The sequence below is a fragment of the Prorops nasuta genome, unplaced genomic scaffold (genome assembly GCF_024137725.1).
Source record: "Prorops nasuta isolate Cenicafe-Biocafe unplaced genomic scaffold, Cenicafe_Pnas_1.2 PNAS00006, whole genome shotgun sequence".
NCBI classification, from domain to species: Eukaryota; Metazoa; Arthropoda; class Insecta; order Hymenoptera; family Bethylidae; genus Prorops; species Prorops nasuta.
The window spans coordinates 10,045,001-10,066,751 of NW_027116803.1; the positions used below are offsets into that span (position 1 = coordinate 10,045,001).

At 45.4% G+C, this 21,751-nt stretch overlaps 2 protein-coding genes across 2 annotated transcripts; both read left to right on the top strand.

Annotated features, from left to right (window-relative positions):
• The first annotated feature begins 5,769 nt into the window (after positions 1 to 5,769).
• LOC136774679 (uncharacterized) lies at positions 5,770 to 8,055 on the top strand. Its single transcript, XM_066729091.1, has 3 exons — positions 5,770 to 6,265; positions 6,341 to 7,610; positions 7,908 to 8,055. Exons 1-3 carry the CDS (start codon positions 5,770 to 5,772, stop codon positions 8,053 to 8,055), a joined length of 1,914 nt encoding a protein of 637 aa, XP_066585188.1.
• A 10,486-nt stretch (positions 8,056 to 18,541) lies between these two features.
• LOC136774680 (uncharacterized) lies at positions 18,542 to 20,159 on the top strand. Its single transcript, XM_066729093.1, has 3 exons — positions 18,542 to 18,626; positions 18,670 to 19,003; positions 19,055 to 20,159. Exons 1-3 carry the CDS (start codon positions 18,542 to 18,544, stop codon positions 20,157 to 20,159), a joined length of 1,524 nt encoding a protein of 507 aa, XP_066585190.1.
• The last annotated feature ends 1,592 nt before the right edge of the window (positions 20,160 to 21,751 follow it).

Here is a 21,751-nt window from a genome sequence, read left to right on the forward strand (position 1 = left end):
AACGTAGAGATTAATAATATCCACTGTTCGGTAGCTTTTATACTTTTTATTCGGTATCTTGCATACGTAACGGGGAACTTCGTTACAAAGCAAAGAAACATATTTTTCCATTGTTATTTTTTTTCTGAAAATATACGTTTATTATATTTCATGCTTCATAATGCTAAATAGCGTTTGCATTAACATCTTCGAATATTTTTAATTTGCATAATTTCTATTCGGCCTCATACATATATTGTGCAATTATAACTCTGCATACGATTTCAGCTTTAAAACTATGTTGAAGAAAGAAATACGATAAGTATCATTTCACGAGAACCTCCGTTTACATTGTCCGTTTATACAAGAAATGTCAAAAGGTTGTGTAGCACAGGTGGCTAAGTGTCTGCTCGCAACGCAGATTGTCGCGGGTTCGAGTCTTATTGGATATTTTTTTTTTAATTTTGTTTAATGATTATAATTAATGGAGAAATAAATAAACACTTTAATTGCTTATAAAGAGGTGTGGGAATTTAAAATTGTACATTATTATATTCCAATGTATTAATATATTGTCTTCATTTATTATTTAATAATACAATAAAACAATTTTAACATTTCTTTATCATCATACGAAACTTTTTTACAGTAATTGAACCGGAATCTACGAAAGGAAAAGTTGAAATTGCCACCCCAAAAGGATTCTAGCTCGTCGGCTGAACGAAGTTCAGTTCGAGTCAGTTCGGGTTCGAGACAGAGAGATCCGAGAAAATTATTCCGCTCTCTTTCGCACCCCTGACAACCGACGCTCATCGAACTTGAGCGACGCAAGCCGAGACACCTATGCATCCCTGCAATGGTGTGAGTTACTAGGGAGTAGGAACATGAGTGGGATTGACTCACGGATGCAGGCATCCCTGGCCATGTTGGTGAGTTCGCGGACGGATGGTGGGGAGTCCGGCCGTCCGCAGATCGGCATCACTGCTCGAGCGCACGAACGTAAACAACTTTGTTTTAGTCCGCGACCTCGCGCTGTCCCACTCTACACAGCCGATGCTAGACTCAAGGTTTCCTACAGTAAAACTATTATTGACTGGAATATTCTATTTCTAAAACTGTTAATAACTATAATAAGAATTAAATATAAATAATGAGATTAATTAATAAAAATGTAATGTTTTATCCCCTAAGCGTCTTGGCGGGCCCCACGTTGAGCGCCATTTGTACCGTCACGTTTCACGGTTTGGCCTCGAATAATGTTTTCACTCCAGGAGATTCCCTAAAAGAATATTTATCGAACGCTATTCGGCCTTGGTTTGCCAGGGGAGGGCAGGGACCAGAAACGGACGACAAGACACACGGAGGTTTGATGGCTAGGAAATATTAAATGAAGTCTCGTTACAATTCTTAATATATAAAAATCACAATTTTATTTCCGCGAACAAAAATGAAGCTATACATAAATTCTATTTCGCATTAACTCAATTGAATTAATTATTTCATCCGATGGTGTTAGTTCTGGGCGCCAGTTCGCTGGAAATTTTGCATAATATGCCTCCGCGGTTGGCCGGCTGGAAACTCATCTCAAGTGTGGACCAAGATGTTTCATAAAATTTATCTGAAAATAAATGTGGGAACGGCCAAGGCAGGGAGATTCGCACGGGCACGCGTCGGACAATCTTCGAGGAGGCTCTGAATCTTCTTTCCTCCGACGAGGGACTACACCTCGTCCTACCACGTATTTCCAGAATACAGGGACTCACTACGCGATTCGCGACCCATAAACCTTAGCCTTCTACTCTATAAACCGTTCCCGAATAAAGCAACGTAACCGAACGAAGAATAAATGCCCGAATTAAATAGTCCTCCGCGAGTCGAGGAATAACGATTTAATCGAACGTTAGGCAATTAATTACTGCCGGACAAAGCTCGAGGACAAGAAAGAATGAATAAAAAAGACAATCAAAAAGAAGTCCTGATTCCTCCTACAGGGAAATCAGGTTTTACCTGGGAACTAATGCTACTTAGGCCATAGAGAAGAGTCAAGGATGCTGCATGCTGCATGCGTCGGTACGTGTCCTCTACTACCAGGTGGACTGCTACACCTCCTGCTATGCTCCTAATTTCGACTCTACTATTTGATGCACTAATTACGCACTATCCTACCCAGGTAAATAATTACAGGGCAATGCCCATACCGAGATATAAAAATGGACGACAGAGAAAAGGAGAAACAAAAAGGAGTACGTCCAGACTCGCTAGTCCCAAAATCACGAGTGAGTCGGGAGGACAGTGGCACGCGAGAAAATTACAGTCGCGCGTGCGCGGATCGACCCGCGATCGAAGCTATTAAGCGTAATGATCGCGGGGTCGCACAGGTGGCGCGCCTGCTCTTCCCTTTTACGATAGTAAGGAAAAGACAGAGCGAAACGAAAATTATTTTTACGAGCGGATGCTTCGTTACAACATGAAGTATCATTAGATGAGATTGCCGTATATTCTAATAATTATGTTTATGTTTTTAATGCAAAATCTTTGAAACTTATTAATGACCATCCAAAAACGTATCAACAACTTTTTGGAAGTGAAGTACCGCATGATGGAATTCAGGCAGCTTTTCTAAGTAATATGGGTACTATCTTCATTATCTTTGATTTTAATTATGTGAGAATATTCAAGAATTGTGCACTTTTTAAGGATATAAGCTATGGGGTACTGAATGAAGTATTTCCAACAATTTTCAATTTCAACTGTAAAATGTCACTATTTAAGTTTAACAATGGCAAGATTTATATAATTCAGGATGGTAATTACCGAGAATTCGATGAATTTCGTAATATTATTACAAAGACTAACAAATTTGATCTATCATTGTTTAGAATAGAGTGTCCAACATACTCCTTAGTTGAAAAACTAATAAATTTAATGGAAAGTTTGTTTGGTTTTTATTAATATAAATAAAAAAAAATAATAAGAATAATGGTGAGAAAGAATCAATAAATCAAATTAGTCCATATACTAAAACTTTTAACTCTATAAATGACACACACGATTACATTGTTTCAAAGTATGTTATATAATCTACTTCTAACCGCATACCTAATATTTCCTCACTTTTTTTTTCTCCCACTTATAACTTATTCTATTCTCCCACTAATGTGTTTTTTCTTAGTATAGAAGAATATATGTATAAAATATTTCTTTATTCGTACAAGAGTTTCTGTTTTTTTACGACGGTTGCTGTGCTAAGATCAAATATTGAAACGGTTAAAATGAGTGACGACTAACATACTTTTATATTGAGAGTTGAGAAGAATCTTACGGAACAATAAACATTAATCCATACTGTTATTGAAAAACAAAAATGGATGAAAGAATGTGATGAATTTATTGAAAATCTTTTAGAATATTTGAAAAGTGTTAATGAAAAAAAGCATACAATAAGTATAGGATTACAACAACATATTTTGGCGAAAATTGCAAAATTTAAAAGTTATAAGAAAATTTTATTATATAATTTTTGGTCTGATGGTGGTAATAGTGGTAGTAGCAGTAGTGAAATAAAAAAATCATCATTAAATAATGTTTGCCGTTGGGAAAATGTAGAATCTGCTTTTGAAAATAGAATTATTACTGGTTTAATAGTAAATATCCTACACGTTGATCCACATAGATTTTGATTGGATATTAAAGTAATGGGAATTGATACAACTACATATTATTTGGAACAATATAATTCTATAAAGTTAAATGCTATTGTTGGAGATTGGAGTGTCGGTGCGAGCGGTCTGGGACTCTCAGGCTGTCTCGCTCCCGCTCACACTCTGTCTCTCTTGGTTCTACCTCCAACAGAGGTCGATAGGTTGCCCTCGGCGCGGAGCTCTCTCTCGCTGTTATGATTTGGGTCCATTGTATATATAACTGCCCAAGAGTTCCGTGATAAGCGCGGCTCGTTTCAGTCAGTCTAGGCTCTAGACTCTGTCAAACTTTTGTATCATTAGCAGCTTAGTCATTCCTTCTTTCCTGCGACACCACTAGGACTCCTAGTTCGCAATTCTTCTTCCTCGTAGGTTGCTTGGTCTCCAGGAGAACGTCGTCCTTCCTGCTCTAACTTCGTTGCCTGGGATTCTCAGGTGCGAGGTATCCTACCCGGGGACCTGGGGTCTTATCCAAAGTTGGGATTACGTAGCTAGTCAGTGCGATATAGTGGGTAGGTTATTACGATATACTCAGTCTCCTTTGTGAGCGAATTTTATTCTCTGTATTCTGTATTCCCTGGATGTTGAATTAACAGATTTTCTACCAGATTTTCTCAGTGTTATTTTATCACCTAGAGTCCTCCTCTCCTATAATTATTAGAGGATATCATCCAATCAATTTTCAAACAAATTTATGGTCCTTCGAGCCGGATATAACCGGTACATATTCAATTGAGTTGAATTTTGATTGGTGATTCTTCGAAGTAGCTGGGAGAGTGTCTCTGGTGGCAAAATGGTAACGCAGGAGGAAATACTCATGTGCGCGGGTCACGTTGACCTTTATCGCACAGAATTAGATCGGCTACTAGTCAACACGAAAAAGCGTGGTGTAGGTAATTTTACCGTTTCTTATTTAAATGGTCGTCTGGCTAGTGCAAAGGAAACTCTCGCGAAAATACATTCGAATCATGCAACGATTACCAATTATTTGTCGGAGAAAGATTTGCAACAGCTTAACTATACGACACAGAATACTTATGAGCGAGCTATCACGGCGTATTTGACTGCAGAAGAATACATTTTAGAACAAATCCAGATTTCAAGCGGTAAGCAAGTCGCTCCTACCGCTGCTAGGCAGACCCATGTTCCCTCATTGAAACTTCCTAAGTTAGATTTACCCAAGTTTAGTGGTAATTATTCTGAGTGGTCAACATTCTTTGACTCCTACAAATCAATGATTCACGATAATTCGACATTACCAGGTGTTAAAAAATTTCATTATTTAAAAGCATGTCTTCAAGGAGAAGCTAGCTCAGTAATTCGATCCTTAGCCGCCAGTCACGATAGTTACTTAACAGCATGGAATGCGTTGATAGTTAGGTATACAAATGAACGAATCATTACGTCCAACCTTCTTGGCAAACTAACGCTCATTCCGAAAGTCTATTCTGACAATCTCATGTCCATGAAAACACTGCGCGATATAACTATAGTTGCGCTTGACTCGTTGAGGAAATTAGGATATCCAGTTGATGGTTGGAGTGCCATACTGGTCCACATACTCACAAACAAGCTAGATCAAGTTCTTAGTGTGGAGTGGGAGAAGGAAATAAGATGTGTATTGAAATATCCTTCTTTCACTCAGTTTGTAGATTTTATCACCGAGCAGATTAATATGCTCAAATCGATTAGTACCAAATTCAAAGGTGGTAAACAAAACACTGATAAATCTTCTCGTCCTAACTCGTTGAAGTCACACAACGCAACTGTTGACAAAACAAATTGCTTTTATTGTGACGCGGATCATCCTTTTTATCAATGCAATATTTTTATTGCTTTGAACCCTTAAGCCAGGTATAAAGCAGCGCAAAACAACTCACTTTGTATCAATTGCTTGAGATCTGGACATTCGATATCGTCTTGCCGAAGTAATTCTCGGTGTATAAAATGTTCCAAGGCACATCATACACTTTTGCATTTTGAGAAACAATCTAATCCGTCGCCTCAGCGCAATCCATCTCAATCTAGTGCACCCACTAGTCTTTAAACCATTGATCAGTCCTCGATTTCGGTGGTTGTTCATGTGAGTGCTATGGATAAACGCACGGTACTCCTTGCGATTTTTCTCGCGCAAGCAAAAGCACCAAATGACCGTCAAATTATTATTAGAGGCTTAGTCGACCCGGGCTCAGAAACGTCTTTCATGACGGAAAACCTAACCCAGTTATTAAGAGTTACACGTCGCAAAGTTAATGCAACGATTTACGGAGTAAGAGGAGGTGCTGTGCATAGCGTCTCGAGCGAAGCTGAACTCATCTTACAGTCAGTTAAACCTGATCAGGCCTCATTCAAGGTGACGGCATTAATTTTACCAAAAATCACGAATTATCGTCCTCGGTCTTATTCACCTCTTGAATTCCCTCAAGTAGGTTCTTTGGACCTAGCGGATGAATATGCTTCTACTAAAAATCCAATTGATATTTTAATTGGTGCAGATTATTCTCCTCAACTTGTATTGAATCAAACAATTCATTCATCAAACCATGCGCTGATAGCACAATCCACGTTATTTGGCTGGATTGTGTATGGTACGCTTGCGTCGCACGTGCTTACTGCAACGGTAAACGTTCTTCATTGATGTGACCTCGATAAAACACTTCGAGATTTTTGGGAGTTTGAAGAATTTCCTAGCATCTATAGTTTGACCCCTGAAGATCAATTATACGAGGACATTTTCGTGAGCACCGTTACTCAATTACCGTCAGGCCGCTATCAGGTTGCATTGCCTTTCAAGACAGAGTCCTCCAAATCGGCACTGGGAGCCTCTCGCAGCATAGCCGAATCAGCTTTAAAGCGAGTTTTCTGTCGTATTAATAAATCTCCTGAACAGTCCGAAAGCTATGCTAGATTCATTAGAGAATACGAGGAGTTAGGACATATGGAGAAGGTCACAACAAACGAGATTGACGCAGACTCCTTGGTTTACCTGCCTCATCACGCAGTATTCAAGCTCGAGAATGGAAAACAGAAAATACGTGTCGTATTTAACATGTCCGCTAAAACTAAGAGTGGTCTATCACTCAACGACGTACTCTTAATAGGCCCAAAATTACAAAAAGATATAACAGTCATTCTTATGAATTGGCGTGATTTTCGTTTTGTTGGCGTAACAGATATTGTCAAAATGTTCCGCCAAATTCTAATTCGTCCGGAAGACAGAAAATTCCAATCTATAATTTGGAAAGATGATTTTGGTAATACTCAAATATATCAATTGAACACGGTTATATACGGTACCGGACCTGCACCGTTTTTAGCTTCACAGGTAGTACAGGAGCTCGCAAATCAACATGGTGATGACTTCCCAGTTGCGAAATCCATATTACTTCATTCAATCTACGTCGATGATATTCTTTTTGGAGCTAACAACCTTGTGCACTTCCGCGATATCCAAGCTCAATTAGTTCAGTTATTGGATAAAGGTAAATTTGAGCTCAGTAAATGGGCATTCAATTCAGCAAGCACAACTCTCCGAGAAATCTTTAAGGATTCTAGTAACGCTAATTTTGATTTTAATAGCGAAAACCTTAACGAAACTAGCAAAGTGCTGGGCATATCTTGGAATACCAGCTCTGATTCATTTCGTTTTATAATCTTGCCTTCTTCCATCACTAAGTTAACAAAGCGAATGTTACTCTCGGAAAATGCGGAGATTTACGATCCTTCAGGCTGGATCTCACCGTTCACCATTGTGTTAAAGCAAATAATGCAATCCACATGGTTGCTCAAACTTAATTGGGATGACGAGGTTCCCGAACCCATTCAATCCAAATGGATATCTTACTACTCGCAAATATGGGAATTAACAAAAATCACCATCCCTCGCTGGAATGGTCAACTTAGTGAAGCAGATAAATTAGAACTCTATGGGTTGTGACGCTACTGGCTATCCTTGGGGATAGTATCGAAGGGGAGGGAGGAGTGATCCCTCACCGATCGCGTTCGCGTCCCAATAGGCGACTTCCTACTAGACCCGGGCGCCTTCGATGTACTTCTGATAATACCCGAATATTTATTTATGCAGAGGGGGTTCTAACCCTCGTACGCGACTATCGGGGATGGGGTGCTAATACAATGAATCGCTAATTTCGGTTAAACTCTCTTTATTACAATATCACTAATCAATACAATATCCGGTTCGCGTTACACGGTATTGGGGAGTTGCGTTAGGTCCTACGTGTGGACGCGGCCTAAGTGGTGCGAACGCGGCTGGAGTCCCGATGACGTACTAGCTAGCCTCGCGCTCGAGCCACTAGTTGGCGTTCGCGGCGGCCCCACCGAGTCGCGCGGTACTCGCGCGCCACCGGCGGATCCCTAGGCTAACTACTCCTCGACGCTACGCGGATAAGTCCCTCTTTCCGCGCGTGCGCGTCCCGCGACGGTTACCCGCACTCGCTCCGTTCCCGCGTACTTAAACACAACAACGACCCGGAGTGTTTACTTCTGTAAGCCTGAGGTCGCGAGTCCTCACGATAATGATACTAAGTCCGCGGCCTTGAAATGACTGAAGGGAACGTCCCAGTCAACGGTCGAACTCAAAACGAGTCAATGTAATCGCGAACACTTTGGCTAATTCGCGATTCTACACAATATGACATGCGTTACAGGTCCAACGGAATGACCACTCCGCTAAGTTGCCCGCTTACCCGTGACAGGTGAGCAGGGCCAGCGGTTCCCTATAAAACCGTTCGGTGCTAGGAGCCCTAAAGCCCTAGCACACCCCGGGACGTCACAGGACTTATTCACAGAACGAATAATCACCCTACTGTCTGCTTACTCTAGGCTGGCTCTCTTCTCTCGCTTCCTCTCTCTTTCGCCTCTCTCTCTCTCTCTCTCTCTCTCTCTCTCTCGTTCTCGCTCTCGCTCTCGCCTCTCTCTTTCGTCCTCTTGCCCTTGACACTGGCCCAAAGGGCTGGTATTCTCCGCTGTCCGGTATGGGTTCGCGGCCGGGCTGCAGTCGCTGCAAAATCACTGGCACCTTTTTTGTACTAGGCAGCGGCTGTAGCCTTGGTCGCGGAGTTATCGGCGGCGGGGAAGGATCCGGGCACTGTGTGTCACCTCTGACATCTAAACTACGTGTGTCGGGGCAGTCCGCGGGAGCAGGTAAGGCCCTGCGCCTGTCCCGCCGCTGCCCCGCTACACCCATCGCGCGGCACTAGGGAGCCGACAAGTTATCGATCCTAGATCAATACTTATCGGTTGATGATTCCCTAGTTCGTACGCGACCCGCCTATCTAGCGCTTGAGATTAGCAAAGCGCTAGATGGCAGCTATAGTAACGTTGCGAGAACGCAACGTTACAACTCCCCCCTCGTTAGGACCAACGTAGGGGTTGGTCAACTTCCTCCCGGTTGAAGTCGACCCTGGGGTGTCTCTGATTCGATTTACTTTTTTTTTTTCTGGTGCGCGCAATCCTACAATAAAAACGCTCGCTTAACATTCACACATACTTTATTACACACACACAAAAAATTCGGCCTACATAAACACAAAAAAAAGAATTATCCGGCTTGATACAAAAAAAAATAAAAAAAATATTGATCATAATAAAAAAATAGAATCTATACAAACAAAAAACTTAAACACTAGACGCGGACACATTAGACGTTCAGGAGGAGGAGGTCCTCCTCCATTGCCTCCTCTTCCTTCCTCTTCTTTTCCTCTCCCTCTTCCTCGCCTCCTCCTTCCTCCGTTTCTCCCGTTCCTCCTCCCTCCTCTTCTCGACGGCAGCGCGGATGCGCTGTCGTCGAGCCGCATCCTCTTCCTCCTCCTTCTTCTTCCTCTCCTCCGCCCGCTTCCTTTGCTGGGTCCTTTCCTGGCCCTTCCGGCCACCCCGCCTGCCCCGATGCGCTTTCTTCTTCGGCTTGGGTACAGCCGGCCCGATTCCCGCCGCTGGTGGCGTAGGAACCCTCTGCGGGGGAGGACGAGTGCCCGTACGGGTGCGGGAGTAGCCCGCTCCCCGCCGGAGCATCTCGTTCTCCCACCGCAGACGGCGATTCTCCGCCTCCCAGTCAGCGGGCTGCGGTCCGGTGTACCCAGAGGCCTGGGCTTGATGGTAGGCCGGAGGGTAGGGGGTACCCTGCTCAGGGTAGCGGGGCGGAGGGAGGGAATACCCTGGCTGGTGTGGGGTGGAGGGTTGGTGGTGGTGGGAGGGTGGTGGGTAGGCGGTGGGTGGGCCCACTGCTGGTAGGGCGCCCGGCAGGGGAATCCCCTGAAGCCAGCAGTGGGTCACCACCTGCTGAAGATAGGGGTCCATCTGCAATGAGGAGGGCCTCGTCACGCATCCGTAAAAAAAAACACAAAAAAAAAATATATATAAACAAAATCGCGCGACACACACATTCATCCATTCGCACACACAAGTCCGCACTCAGGTTCGCGAGGGTTAGGTTGGGTCTCGACGTGGACGCAGGCGTGCCGTCCACGTAGACGGGGCGGAATCCGACGAGTCGCTCACGATCGACATTTTCCGTTTTCCCGGAGTCCCTTTCCGTTTACCGGTCGGTTTTGGGGAAGGTGCAGGGTCGTCGTCCCCTTCCCCCGCAACGGTTTCCTCACCCGGTTCATCGACGTCCGGAACGCAAAACGACGCGACAAACGGTTTTAGATCCGAAACGTGGACCTTCGTATTACTACGGCCTTGATTTTCAAGCTCGTAGACGACCGGCGATATTACGCGAACTATTTTAAACGGACCCTCGTACGATGGTGCTAGCTTCGCAGCAAAATTATCAGCAGCTGACGATAATGGTCTGCCGCGCCGCCATACAAGGTCTCCTACCTGATACCTGACATCGCGCCGGCCACGATTGTAATAGCGGGCTTGACGGGCACTCGCTTTTTCTATCTCTACCTGCACGATATCATGAATCAAAGGAAGACGTTTTAGTCGCGCCACCCAATTTTCGGGGTCACTCCTAAGTATCGTACGAGGACCTTCAATCTCTCGCCGTAGATTCGGAGTAATTACTGGGTCTCGACCGAGGTTAAGTAACGCGGGAGATACTCCAGTCGACGAATGCATCGCGGAATTAATCGCGAAACGGAATTCTGCGAGATGAACGTCCCAGTCTCGGTGGTCGCTCTCTACAAATATCCTAATCATCGTTTTAATTACCCGATTCACGCGTTCTACCGGGTTAGCATGCGCGTGATACGGCGGAATAGTAAATTGCCGAATCTGATGCTCATTTAGAAATTTGGTCACTTCCTTATTTACGAACTCGGTCCCGTTATCGCAAAGAAATATTTCCGGTGACCCCCAACGGTAAATAACCAGCTCGCTAAAAGCTTTCAAGATGCTTTTGGCGTCAGCTGTGCGGATCGCTCGCATTTCCACGTAACGACTGAAGTTGTCGAGGAAGACTACTACGTAACGCTGTTGGGCCTTACTTGGTGGAAAGGGGCCCATGATGTCTCCCGCAACCACAGTCCATGGTCGCTCCACTACCCGAGTTCCCATAAGTCCTACAGGGGCAAGCTGTACAGCTTTATGTTGCTGACAGACTGTGCACCCGCGTACGAATGCTACGGCGTCTTTGAAAACTCCCGGCCAATAGTAATCTTTGCAGATTCTAGCGTGAGTTTTCTGAACGCCAGCATGTCCTGCGGAAGTATTATTGTGAGCTTCCTGTAGGGCTAAAAGTCGAGCCTCTCGCGGGAGGACTAACTTCCACTCATCATAATCGCGGCCTATCGATTCGAGTATCACGTCCGGCCGATGGCAATACAGCCGGTTTCCCTCAACTTTCCAGTCTGGGTAAGCCCGCGGTCGCTGAATTACTTTTCCGCGTCGTGCTGTATACCACGGGTCGCTCTCGAAGTCGATATGCGACTGGGTGACCAAATTTCCGCTCGAATTTCCACAATTTTCTTCGTTAACCGCGGAGACGCATTCATTTTCGGTGCCTACTGGGAGGGCGCGTGATAATGCATCGGGTACGTGATGCAATGCGCCTTTACGATGAACCACATCGAACGAATGATGTTGTAATTCGAGGGCCCATCGACCTAATCTCCCTACTGGATCTTTCAAGTTGTGTAGCCAATGCAAACTACTGTGATCCGTGACAACCGTAAAATGATAGCCTTCTAAATACGGTCTTAATTTCCGAATTGCCCACACGACAGCGAGACACTCCTTCTCGGTCGTCGTGTAATTCCGCTCCTCTTTGGATAGTACTCGATTAGCGAATACAATCGGATGCTCTTCAGTTCCGTGTCGCTGAGTTAATACTGCTCCTATTGCATAGTCGCTAGAATCTGTCTGTACTTGGAAAGGTCTCGAAAAATCGGGCCTTGCCAAGACCGGGGCCGAGCACAGCGCTTCCTTCAATCGCTCAAAGGAAGTCTGTTGCTCTTGATCCCAATGCCAGCGCACGCCTTTATGCAATAACAAGACGAGTGGAATTTTGTCCTTCGACAGGTTGGGTAGGAAACGTGCATACCATCCAACCATCCCTAGGAAGCGGCGCAGTGTTTTTAAATCTTTTGGCGGCGGATAATTCATTAACGGTGCGGTTCGTTCGGGATCCGGAGCTAAACCATTACGATTGATCAGATACCCAAGGAACCGAACCTCCGACCTGCAAAATTTACTCTTTTCGCGATTGATTTCTAAACCCGCGAATCGAATAATGTTTAACACACGCTCTAACCATCCTAGGTGTTCCGCGAACGTGTTCGTTACGATGATTATATCGTCCAGATAGACGAACACATACGGATAAAATTCAGGTGGAATTAATTGATCCATCATCCGCTGGAACGTCGCAGGAGCATTCGTAAGACCGTACGGCATACGCTGGAATTGGAAGAGTCCTTTTCCGGGTACTATAAACGCTGTAATTTCCCGACTCTCGTCTCCTAGCGGTATTTGGAAATACGCTTGACTTAAATCTAACGTCGAAATGTATCTCGCGTGGCGGAGTTTATCGAGAATGCTGTCGATATGCGGGATCGGGTACGCGTCTTTGCGCGTTACCTCATTCACGCGTCGAAAATCTATGCAAAATCGATATTTCCCGCCCGGTTTTGGTACTATAACCGGACAGCTGGCCCACGCGCTCGTGGAGGGTTCGATAATCCCTTCACCCAATAATTTATCGACCTCTTCGTGCGCTACTTTATAGATCACCGGCGACACTCTCCTTGCCGCTTGGCGGATTGGAGCCTGACCCTGGACATCTATATGATGTTTGACCAGGGTAGTCGCCGGGACTGGTCCAACTATCTCGGGGAAGTTATCACTTAGAAACTTCTCTAGCACCACGTTTTGCTCGCTAGTCATTTCAGCGATAGCAAAACACGAAGATACGTGTGTCTCATTTGAGCTTGCCGCGTTTATTTTCGCGAATCTCAAATTTACTCGGTCGCGCGTTTGCCATAAATCGCGTGAAGTATCAATTATAACTCCGAATAATCGGAGAAAATCCATACCGAGGATACAGTCGTAGTCTAAAACCGGTACCACGCGGAAATACATGACTTTTTTCGTTTTTCCTAACTCTAATTCTAGCGCAATAACCCCTATTACTCGTGTTTCCGTACCATCGGCAGTACGCATGACTCTATCTTGCGACCTGTCAATCTTCGCTAGGATTCTTTCCAGCGTTCGATGTCCGAGGTAAGATCGCGATGCTCCCGTATCTATCAGTGCAGGAAAAATTTGTCCAAATAATTCTAACTGCAAATAATAGCGGCCATCGGTATTCGGTTGATTAGGGAACGCATCACTCCGAACACAGCGACGAGTTCGGATTATGATGTTCCCTTTCCCCCCTACCTGGCCAAGAGTCGCGGTGCGCTTCTTGGGCAATAATTCGTCCAAAGCACACAAATGATCGGATAAACTACTCGGTTCAGTTTCATTTATCGAATCTTCAGGGTTACTTTCTAATGAGGGTCGTCTTCCTACTTCTGAGGTAAAACTATAAACGCTCTCTTCACTAGAATCTTCGGCGCTAAAGTCCGGTCGCGTCGAATTAGGCTCATCTTCTGACTCCGAGGTCGAAGAGTCCCGCAAATCTTTTTGTTCGCTTTCCGACGCGTAATCTTCGTAATCCGTGCTACTCACCGATGAGTCCCTCCACGATTCGGGGTCAGTAAATCGTACTGTCCTACCCGACTTACGAAGATTATCAGCCGGGCCCGCGCGAGCTTCCTCCGCGAGCCCTACTGCCCGTTTCCCGGATTTCTCGTATTCCCGTATACATTATTCAATAGGCTCTGACCTATTGTCGACGCGGACGTTGTTGGTGGCCACTGCGCTTGATTATAAGACAGCGCGGGTGTGGTCACCGGTTGCGGTGGCATCGGCGCTTGCATCCCGGCGGCTGGTTGAGCCCACCAAGGTGCAGGCGTAATCGCGGCTTGAGTCGGCTCACGCGAAGGACACTCTCTCGCATAGTGTCCTCGTCCTCCACAACGATGGCATATCGCTGCGTCGCGGAATTGACCCCCACGATCCTGATATCGCGACTGACCCGCTACATGTCCTCCCGGCGCTCGTGAGGAGGAGGTTGGTCTTCGCTGACCTTGTTTTGGAGCTGCAGCGATAGCACCTAGCTCGTCCGACGAACAGCTACGGTGTCCGCTATAGCTTGAGCTCTCTTTCCTACTCCCTTCGTCGGAATGTCTTCGGGACGATCTCTTAGACGATTTCTTATGAGATTCCCGCGAACTATCTGACCCCGAGCTAGAGTCGCTGGTCGATCCAGACGAACGTCGTTTGGATTTACCGCGTTTTCCTCTCCTTGAACGCGATTTCTTCTTTTTCGGCTTGTCGTCGTCCGATTTCTTCGCGTTCTTGCCGGTTGCGTCGCTTTTTTTCTGTTTTTCGGGCTTTTTCTCGTTTTTTTCTGAAACTGCAGAGAGAGCTTCACGATTTTTACGCGACGATCTATCTTCCTCGCGCGTTTTCGTAGCTCCAGGCGGTGGTTTAAACGCCTTATCTATCTCCGCGTTCTTTTCTATTTCCCGACCTATTTCGCGCAATCCCGTGAATGAATCAAAATCCCTACGAAACATTCTACGGCGGTAATTGGGACGTAGGTTTCGATAAACCAGGTCCAATTGAACCGAGACGGAAGGGGTCGGCCTAATTTCTTTTAGAATCGACCGAATACGCACTAAATACGCCTTGATCGATTCACCCTCCCTTTGAGTCTGTTGTCGCGCCTTCTCCCATTTCGCGTCGTTATCCTCCTCATCCCCGAATTGGCTGAGGAAGGCCTCGCGAAAGTCACGCCATGTTGAGCAGGAGCTGCCTTCGACCTTAAACCAGGCTTTGGCTTCCCCGCTCAACACGACGGGGAGGGTTTCCCTGATCTCGCTAAACGTTAGGTCGGAAACATTGCGGCAATGTTCTAAATTCTCTATAAAGTCTTCGGCGTCGTCAGCATCGTGATTTTTAAATCGAATACCCCATTTCCGGAAAGCATCTATTACCCGTGTTCCTCTCCGGCTGGAATATCGTGAGCTAGACTCGCTCGATCTTTCCGAACTCGATGATCTATTTCGCGATTGGTATTCGGAGGGTTGTCGACGGCGGCTAGTCGCACCCCGGCTTGTTCCCGGCGAATCTCTACTAATTTCGCGGGGTTGAGGCATCTCCGGTGCCCTTTCGACCGGTGCAGACCCTTGCGCTCCTGCCGACTGATACGCAATTACTAACTGCACGATGCTAGCTAGTAATTCGGGCGGAACCGCTCCTAATGCGGAATTTCCCACCCCTACCGGCGCATTTCGTTCCCTCGAATACTCCGGGTTCGCTGGGGTTCGGTTGGGTGGTTCCGAAGACCGCTCATCAAGATCACGCCTTCGGAAGCCCGACCTGTCTGAATCTGATTCAAACGTAACCCCTCGTTTCGGTTTCGGCGTTAGTTTGCGATTTTTATCGATACATGTCAAATTCGAGTCGCTACTCTCTTCTGACATGTTTATCTGTCGCGACGTTTCCCCTCCCCGCGGGGTCTCAAATAATTCACGAAGCGCATCTTCCGATTGCCGACTTAATTTCGGGTTCGTTTTCGGTGTCGCTAATTCGTCATCGTTGGTTTTTATCGCCGACGGTGTTGGAAGCGGCTGAGGTGGGACGGCGGGGTGGAATGGTTCCAATTCATCCACTCGCGGATTCCACTGAGCTGCTTCCGGTCCGAAACTCTCACGTAACCTATGACGCACAAATCGATCGCGTAGTTGATCTTCCGAGCTATCGCGTGTATTTAGCTCCGCGTCCGTTAGAGCCATGATTAATTTACTACGCGGCATATTTTTCGCGTACCGTCGTAATTCGTTACGTTCCGTTAATATTTCACGATCGCGTACTGACATTCCACTCGATTTGTCGGAATCCGACATAATTTACTACTTCCGATACTAATCTCCCAAAACAACAACAACAAAATTATTTCTAATCCCGCAAAAACTACAAGGAAAAAAATTCTATCCTCGGTAGGGGTGCGAGAGAAAAAAAATTTTCCGCTACTCGACCTACTATATAAAAAAATTGTTCTTAATCCCAACAAAAAAAATTTCTAAAAAAAACTATTCTCAAATCCCCAAAAAAAATTAGCACTCTACCCCGCGTACGAGACCTCACTCCGTGGGCCCCACATTGGGCGTCAAATTGTGACGCTACTGGCTATCCTTGGGGATAGTATCGAAGGGGAGGGAGGAGTGATCCCTCACCGATCGCGTTCGCGTCCCAATAGGCGATTTCCTACTAGACCCGGGCGCCTTCGATGTACTTCTGATAATACCCGAATATTTATTTATGCAGAGGGGGTTCTAACCCTCGTACGCGACTATCGGGGATGGGGTGCTAATACAATGAATCGCTAATTTCGGTTAAACTCTCTTTATTACAATATCACTAATCAATACAATATCCGGTTCGCGTTACACGGTATTGGGGAGTTGCGTTAGGTCCTACGTGTGGTCGCGGCCTAAGTGGTGCGAACGCGGCTGGAGTCCCGATGACGTACTAGCTAGCCTCGCGCTCGAGCCACTAGTTGGCGTTCGCGGCGGCCCCACCGAGTCGCGCGGTACTCGCGCGCCACCGGCGGATCCCTAGGCTAACTACTCCTCGACGCTACGCGGATAAGTCCCTCTTTCCGCGCGTGCGCGTCCCGCGACGGTTACCCGCACTCGCTCCGTTCCCGCGTACTTAAACACAACAACGACCCGGAGTGTTTACTTCTGTAAGCCTGAGGTCGCGAGTCCTCACGATAATGATACTAAGTCCGCGGCCTTGAAATGACTGAAGGGAACGTCCCAGTCAACGGTCGAACTCAAAACGAGTCAATGTAATCGCGAACACTTTGGCTAATTCGCGATTCTACACAATATGACATGCGTTACAGGTCCAACGGAATGACCACTCCGCTAAGTTGCCCGCTTACCCGTGACAGGTGAGCAGGGCCAGCGGTTCCCTATAAAACCGTTCGGTGCTAGGAGCCCTAAAGCCCTAGCACACCCCGGGACGTCACAGGACTTATTCACAGAACGAATAATCACCCTACTGTCTGCTTACTCTAGGCTGGCTCTCTTCTCTCGCTTCCTCTCTCTTTCGCCTCTCTCTCTCTCTCTCTCTCTCTCTCTCTCTCTCTCTCTCGTTCTCGCTCTCGCTCTCGCCTCTCTCTTTCGTCCTCTTGCCCTTGACACTGGCCCAAAGGGCTGGTATTCTCCGCTGTCCGGTATGGGTTCGCGGCCGGGCTGCAGTCGCTGCAAAATCACTGGCACCTTTTTTGTACTAGGCAGCGGCTGTAGCCTTGGTCGCGGAGTTATCGGCGGCGGGGAAGGATCCGGGCACTGTGTGTCACCTCTGACATCTAAACTACGTGTGTCGGGGCAGTCCGCGGGAGCAGGTAAGGCCCTGCGCCTGTCCCGCCGCTGCCCCGCTACACCCATCGCGCGGCACTAGGGAGCCGACAAGTTATCGATCCTAGATCAATACTTATCGGTTGATGACTCCCTAGTTCGTACGCGACCCGCCTATCTAGCGCTTGAGATTAGCAAAGCGCTAGATGGCAGCTATAGTAACGTTGCGAGAACGCAACGTTACAGGGTTCTGTGATGCTTCAAATGTATCCTATAGTGCTGTGGTGTATGCTAAATTCACCAATAATAATAGTCAATCCTCAGTCAGCCTCGTAATGACAAAAGCCAAAGTGGCGCCTCTTAAAGCAATTAGCGTTGCTCGTCTTGAACTAGTCGCCGCTACTTATTTGACTAAACTAATACTTCATATCAAGTCATCACTTAAGGAGGTTCTATCCCAAATTAATTTTCATAAAATTGTTTAAATTTTAATTGAAATGGGTTAAATATAACGATATTGACACGATTGTCAAATCTGAGATTGATGACACGTTTCTGTCTTGAGAAATTCAACATCAAAGTTATCACTTTTACTGTGGAACATATAGGAGAGTCTTCTAAAAACACACCATTTTTATTAATATTAGAAAAACGATTCTTCAGATTTTTAAAAAAAATAAATGCTTTATGCAGTTTATTTGTTAACAGCTCTTAAAAAAAAATGAAAAATAAGACACGTACCGTTGCCGAGAAAAGTTAAATCAAAGTTTTATTGTTACACGATAAACGTGAAAGTTAGTAAATATGGCAGCGTCGCATATGCGCGCGCAACTGCGGTACATATATTTACTAGTAATGAGGGAGAATATATATTTTCAAATTATTATTGTACTTAAATTTGTATATCTACATTTTAAATTATATGTTTTAATTGTGGATGCGAAAAATAATAGGATAAGTAGTACAATATAAAGATCGAAAAACATGTGTCCATCTTCCCATGTTGCCGTTATTACAAAAAGCTTAAGTTGCATCCACAACTTCACTATACGCGTTAAGCCATTCGCCGGTGTGAATAGTACTTTTGGGGTAGAACATCCTTAAACGTTAAGTGCATGGCATTTTTTGTTTTTCTGATTCACAAATCGTGTTGGCTTGGATTGCACAACATTCATCCAAATGGAAAGTTTTTGTAGCCAACCGAGTAGAATATATACAATCAAGTCTACCAGAGGCTCATTGGTCTTATGTCAATACTAAGTCCAATCCTGCAGGTCTCAATTCGCGAGGGATTAGTCGAAGCCAATTAATACACTGTACGCTTTGGTGTGAAGGACCCTCAATAATTCGGGAAAAATCATCGGGAAATTCTCCTTTAATGTTTGAGACCAACGAGGAAATAAAGGCCTCGTCAGTATATTCAAATCATGTCACAGGAGATTTACCGTAATTTCCTTATAATTATTCGTCGTGGACAAAACTAATTCGTGTTGTTAGCTACGTGTTGCGATTTATAGATCGAGCGCGTAGAAAAAATGTTTGTCAACACGCTCAATTGTCAGCTCTCGAGCTCCGTACTGCAACACTGCGTGTTGTGAAAATAATTCAAGCTGCTGCTTTCTTAAACGATATATTGACGTTGCAAAGCAAAAAGTCAGTTCCGTCAAGTTCTCGATTACTTTCTCTTGCACCATTTTTAGATGCGCAAGGAGTTCTACGAGTAGGTGGGCGTTTGCAACACTCATTTTTGTCAGACAAACAAAAGCATCCAATTATTTTGTTAACTAATTATCTTACCGAGCTACACATTCGACATATACATATTACGACCTTGCACAGTGGTCTACAGCTCACGTTGACAGTATTGCGGCAGGAGTATTGGGTGATTAATGCACGAAACGCCGCGAAAAGTATAATACATAGGTGCGTCGCTTGCGTTCGTCAGCGTGCCAAGCTAGGAACACAATTCATGGGATCTTTGCCTACTGCTCGAGTAAACCGTAGCCATCTGTTTGAACATACTGGCATTGATTTCGCCGGGCCTTTCCTTGTAAAACTGCATCAAGGCCGAAACTCAAAATCGGTTAAATGTTATATAGCTGTCTTTGTATGCATGGCTACTCGTGCCATCCACCTTGAGCTCGTCTCCAAATACGATACGGATGCATTCTTGGCGGCTGTAGCTCGGTTTACTTCACGTCGTGGTAAACCCCCTGCGATTTACTCTGATAATGGGTTAAATTTTCTAGGGGCAAATAAGGAATTGATACTTGCATTCCAAAGCTCCCTGAAACATGCACAATCTAAAGATTTCGAACCTATACGTGACATAGAATGGAAATTTATTCCCGTGGCTACTCCTCATTGGGGTGGACTGTGGGAGAGCGGAGTGCGAAGCGTGAAACACCATCTAAAGCGTATTTTTGGAACTTTTCTTCCTACGTTCGAAGAAATGACCACATTAATTTGTCGTATTGAAGCCTGTCTAAACTCCAGATCTCTTTCTCGCTTACGCGATGACATTGAAAGCTTAGAATGTCTAACGCAGGGCATTTCTTGGTTGGTCGCGCTTTACTCGCTCCACCCGAAATGTCCGTTCTAGATTTAAAGGAATCTACACTGAATCGATGGCAGAAAACCACTCGGATTACCGAGCTTTTTTGGCAAAAATGGGCGGGCGAATATTTGCAATCATTTTAATCTCGTCCAAAATGGCAAATTAAAAATAACGATTTTCGTGAGGGTGACATCGTTATCATTAAAACTCCAAATGCTCCACCTTGCAAGTGGAACTTAGGCCGAATTATTCGTTTAATAATTGGTTCAGACTCAGTAGCAAGAGTAGCTGTGGTTCAAACAGCTAATAAACCAATTCAACGCAGTCTAACTCAGCTGTGTAGGCTCCCGGCATAAATACAAATATTGACAAACAATCCCAACGGTTTCTGATCCGCCGACTCGTACATCTCATCACCTTGACGCTCTACTTCTTAAATCAGTACTCCATAATCATGGCTAGTGACAAGGTGCCTAATTTAGTCGACAATGTCGAAATTTTCTTAAGTGATGTTTGAGGTGAAGAAGCAAACGCGTCCGATGTACTGGACCTTTCCTTCAGTGATTTGAGTCTTTTGGACGATGCTCCATGTGTTGATTCGTTGCTTGAACTTCCGGATTTGCTTGTGTCAACGAAGGAGGAAGAGGACTCCAGGATGCAGGTCATTTTGCACCCGCACTGTCCACCTGAACCAGAACCAGCTGACGTTGGCATGGAACCCATTGCGGGACCTTCTCGTGCGCCACCACCAGCTATTGATTTAGCTGTCTTATACGCAAGCAGTGGGGAGAATGGAATCCTATATGATTCTACCGCGAAGGAACTGGAGCGTACAGCAAAATACGTTACAGTCTTGGCGTTCGGGCTTACATACCGTATACCATTAAATGCTGTCTTGAAATATCGGCAGTGGAAGTTCTGGGGGTCCTCAGGGAAAGTTGCTCTTACTTTGGACTCCAACGTTAGAGTTAAAAACTGCAAAACTCATAATTAAAAAATGAGCTAATACGTGATCATAGGTGGACATTCCGAGCTTCGCTCAAAGTTATTTTTTATTTGCCACCATGGTCTTTCTTTACGGTGTTTCACCATTTTCAAATTTTAGAACATAAGTTTAGTCCTTATTTACAGCATCTGCGAGATTCATCTGAATTGACGCAGGAACGTCAATGCGGGGGAGGATTTGTTGGAGACTGGAGTGCCGGTGCGAGCGGTCTGGGACTCTCAGGCTGTCTCGCTCCAGTTCACACTCTGTCCCTCTTGGTCCTACCTCCAACAGAGGTCGATAGGTGGCCCACGGCGCGGAGCTTTCTCTCGCTGCTATGATTTGGGCCCATTGTATATATAACTGCCCAAGAGATCCGTGATAAGCGCGGCTCACTTAAATTGGTCTAGACTCTAGACTCGATAAATTCTTTGGATAATTAGTAGCTTAGCCATTCCTTCCTTCTCTGCAACATCACTAGGACTCCTAGCTCGCAATCCTTCTTCCTCGTCGGTTTCTTGGTTTCCAGGAGAACGTCGTCCTTTTCTGCTCTAACTTCGTTGCCTGGCAATCTCAGGTGCGAAGTATCCTACCCTGCGACCTGGGGTTTTTTGCCAAGGTTGGGATTGCCTAATTTGTAGGTGTCATTGTG

Coding starts and splice junctions, on each gene's coding strand:
- LOC136774679 (XM_066729091.1), top strand. CDS start 5,770: ATGGATAAACGCACGGTACTCCTTGCGATTTTTCTCGCGCAAGCAAAA. Junction 6,266..6,340: donor ATTTGGCTGGATTGTGTATG/GTACGCTTGCGT, acceptor AAACACTTCGAG/ATTTTTGGGAGTTTGAAGAA. Junction 7,611..7,907: donor AAATTAGAACTCTATGGGTT/GTGACGCTACTG, acceptor GAGTTGCGTTAG/GTCCTACGTGTGGACGCGGC.
- LOC136774680 (XM_066729093.1), top strand. CDS start 18,542: ATGTGTCCATCTTCCCATGTTGCCGTTATTACAAAAAGCTTAAGTTGC. Junction 18,627..18,669: donor ACGCGTTAAGCCATTCGCCG/GTGTGAATAGTA, acceptor TTAAACGTTAAG/TGCATGGCATTTTTTGTTTT. Junction 19,004..19,054: donor CATGTCACAGGAGATTTACC/GTAATTTCCTTA, acceptor TCGTGTTGTTAG/CTACGTGTTGCGATTTATAG.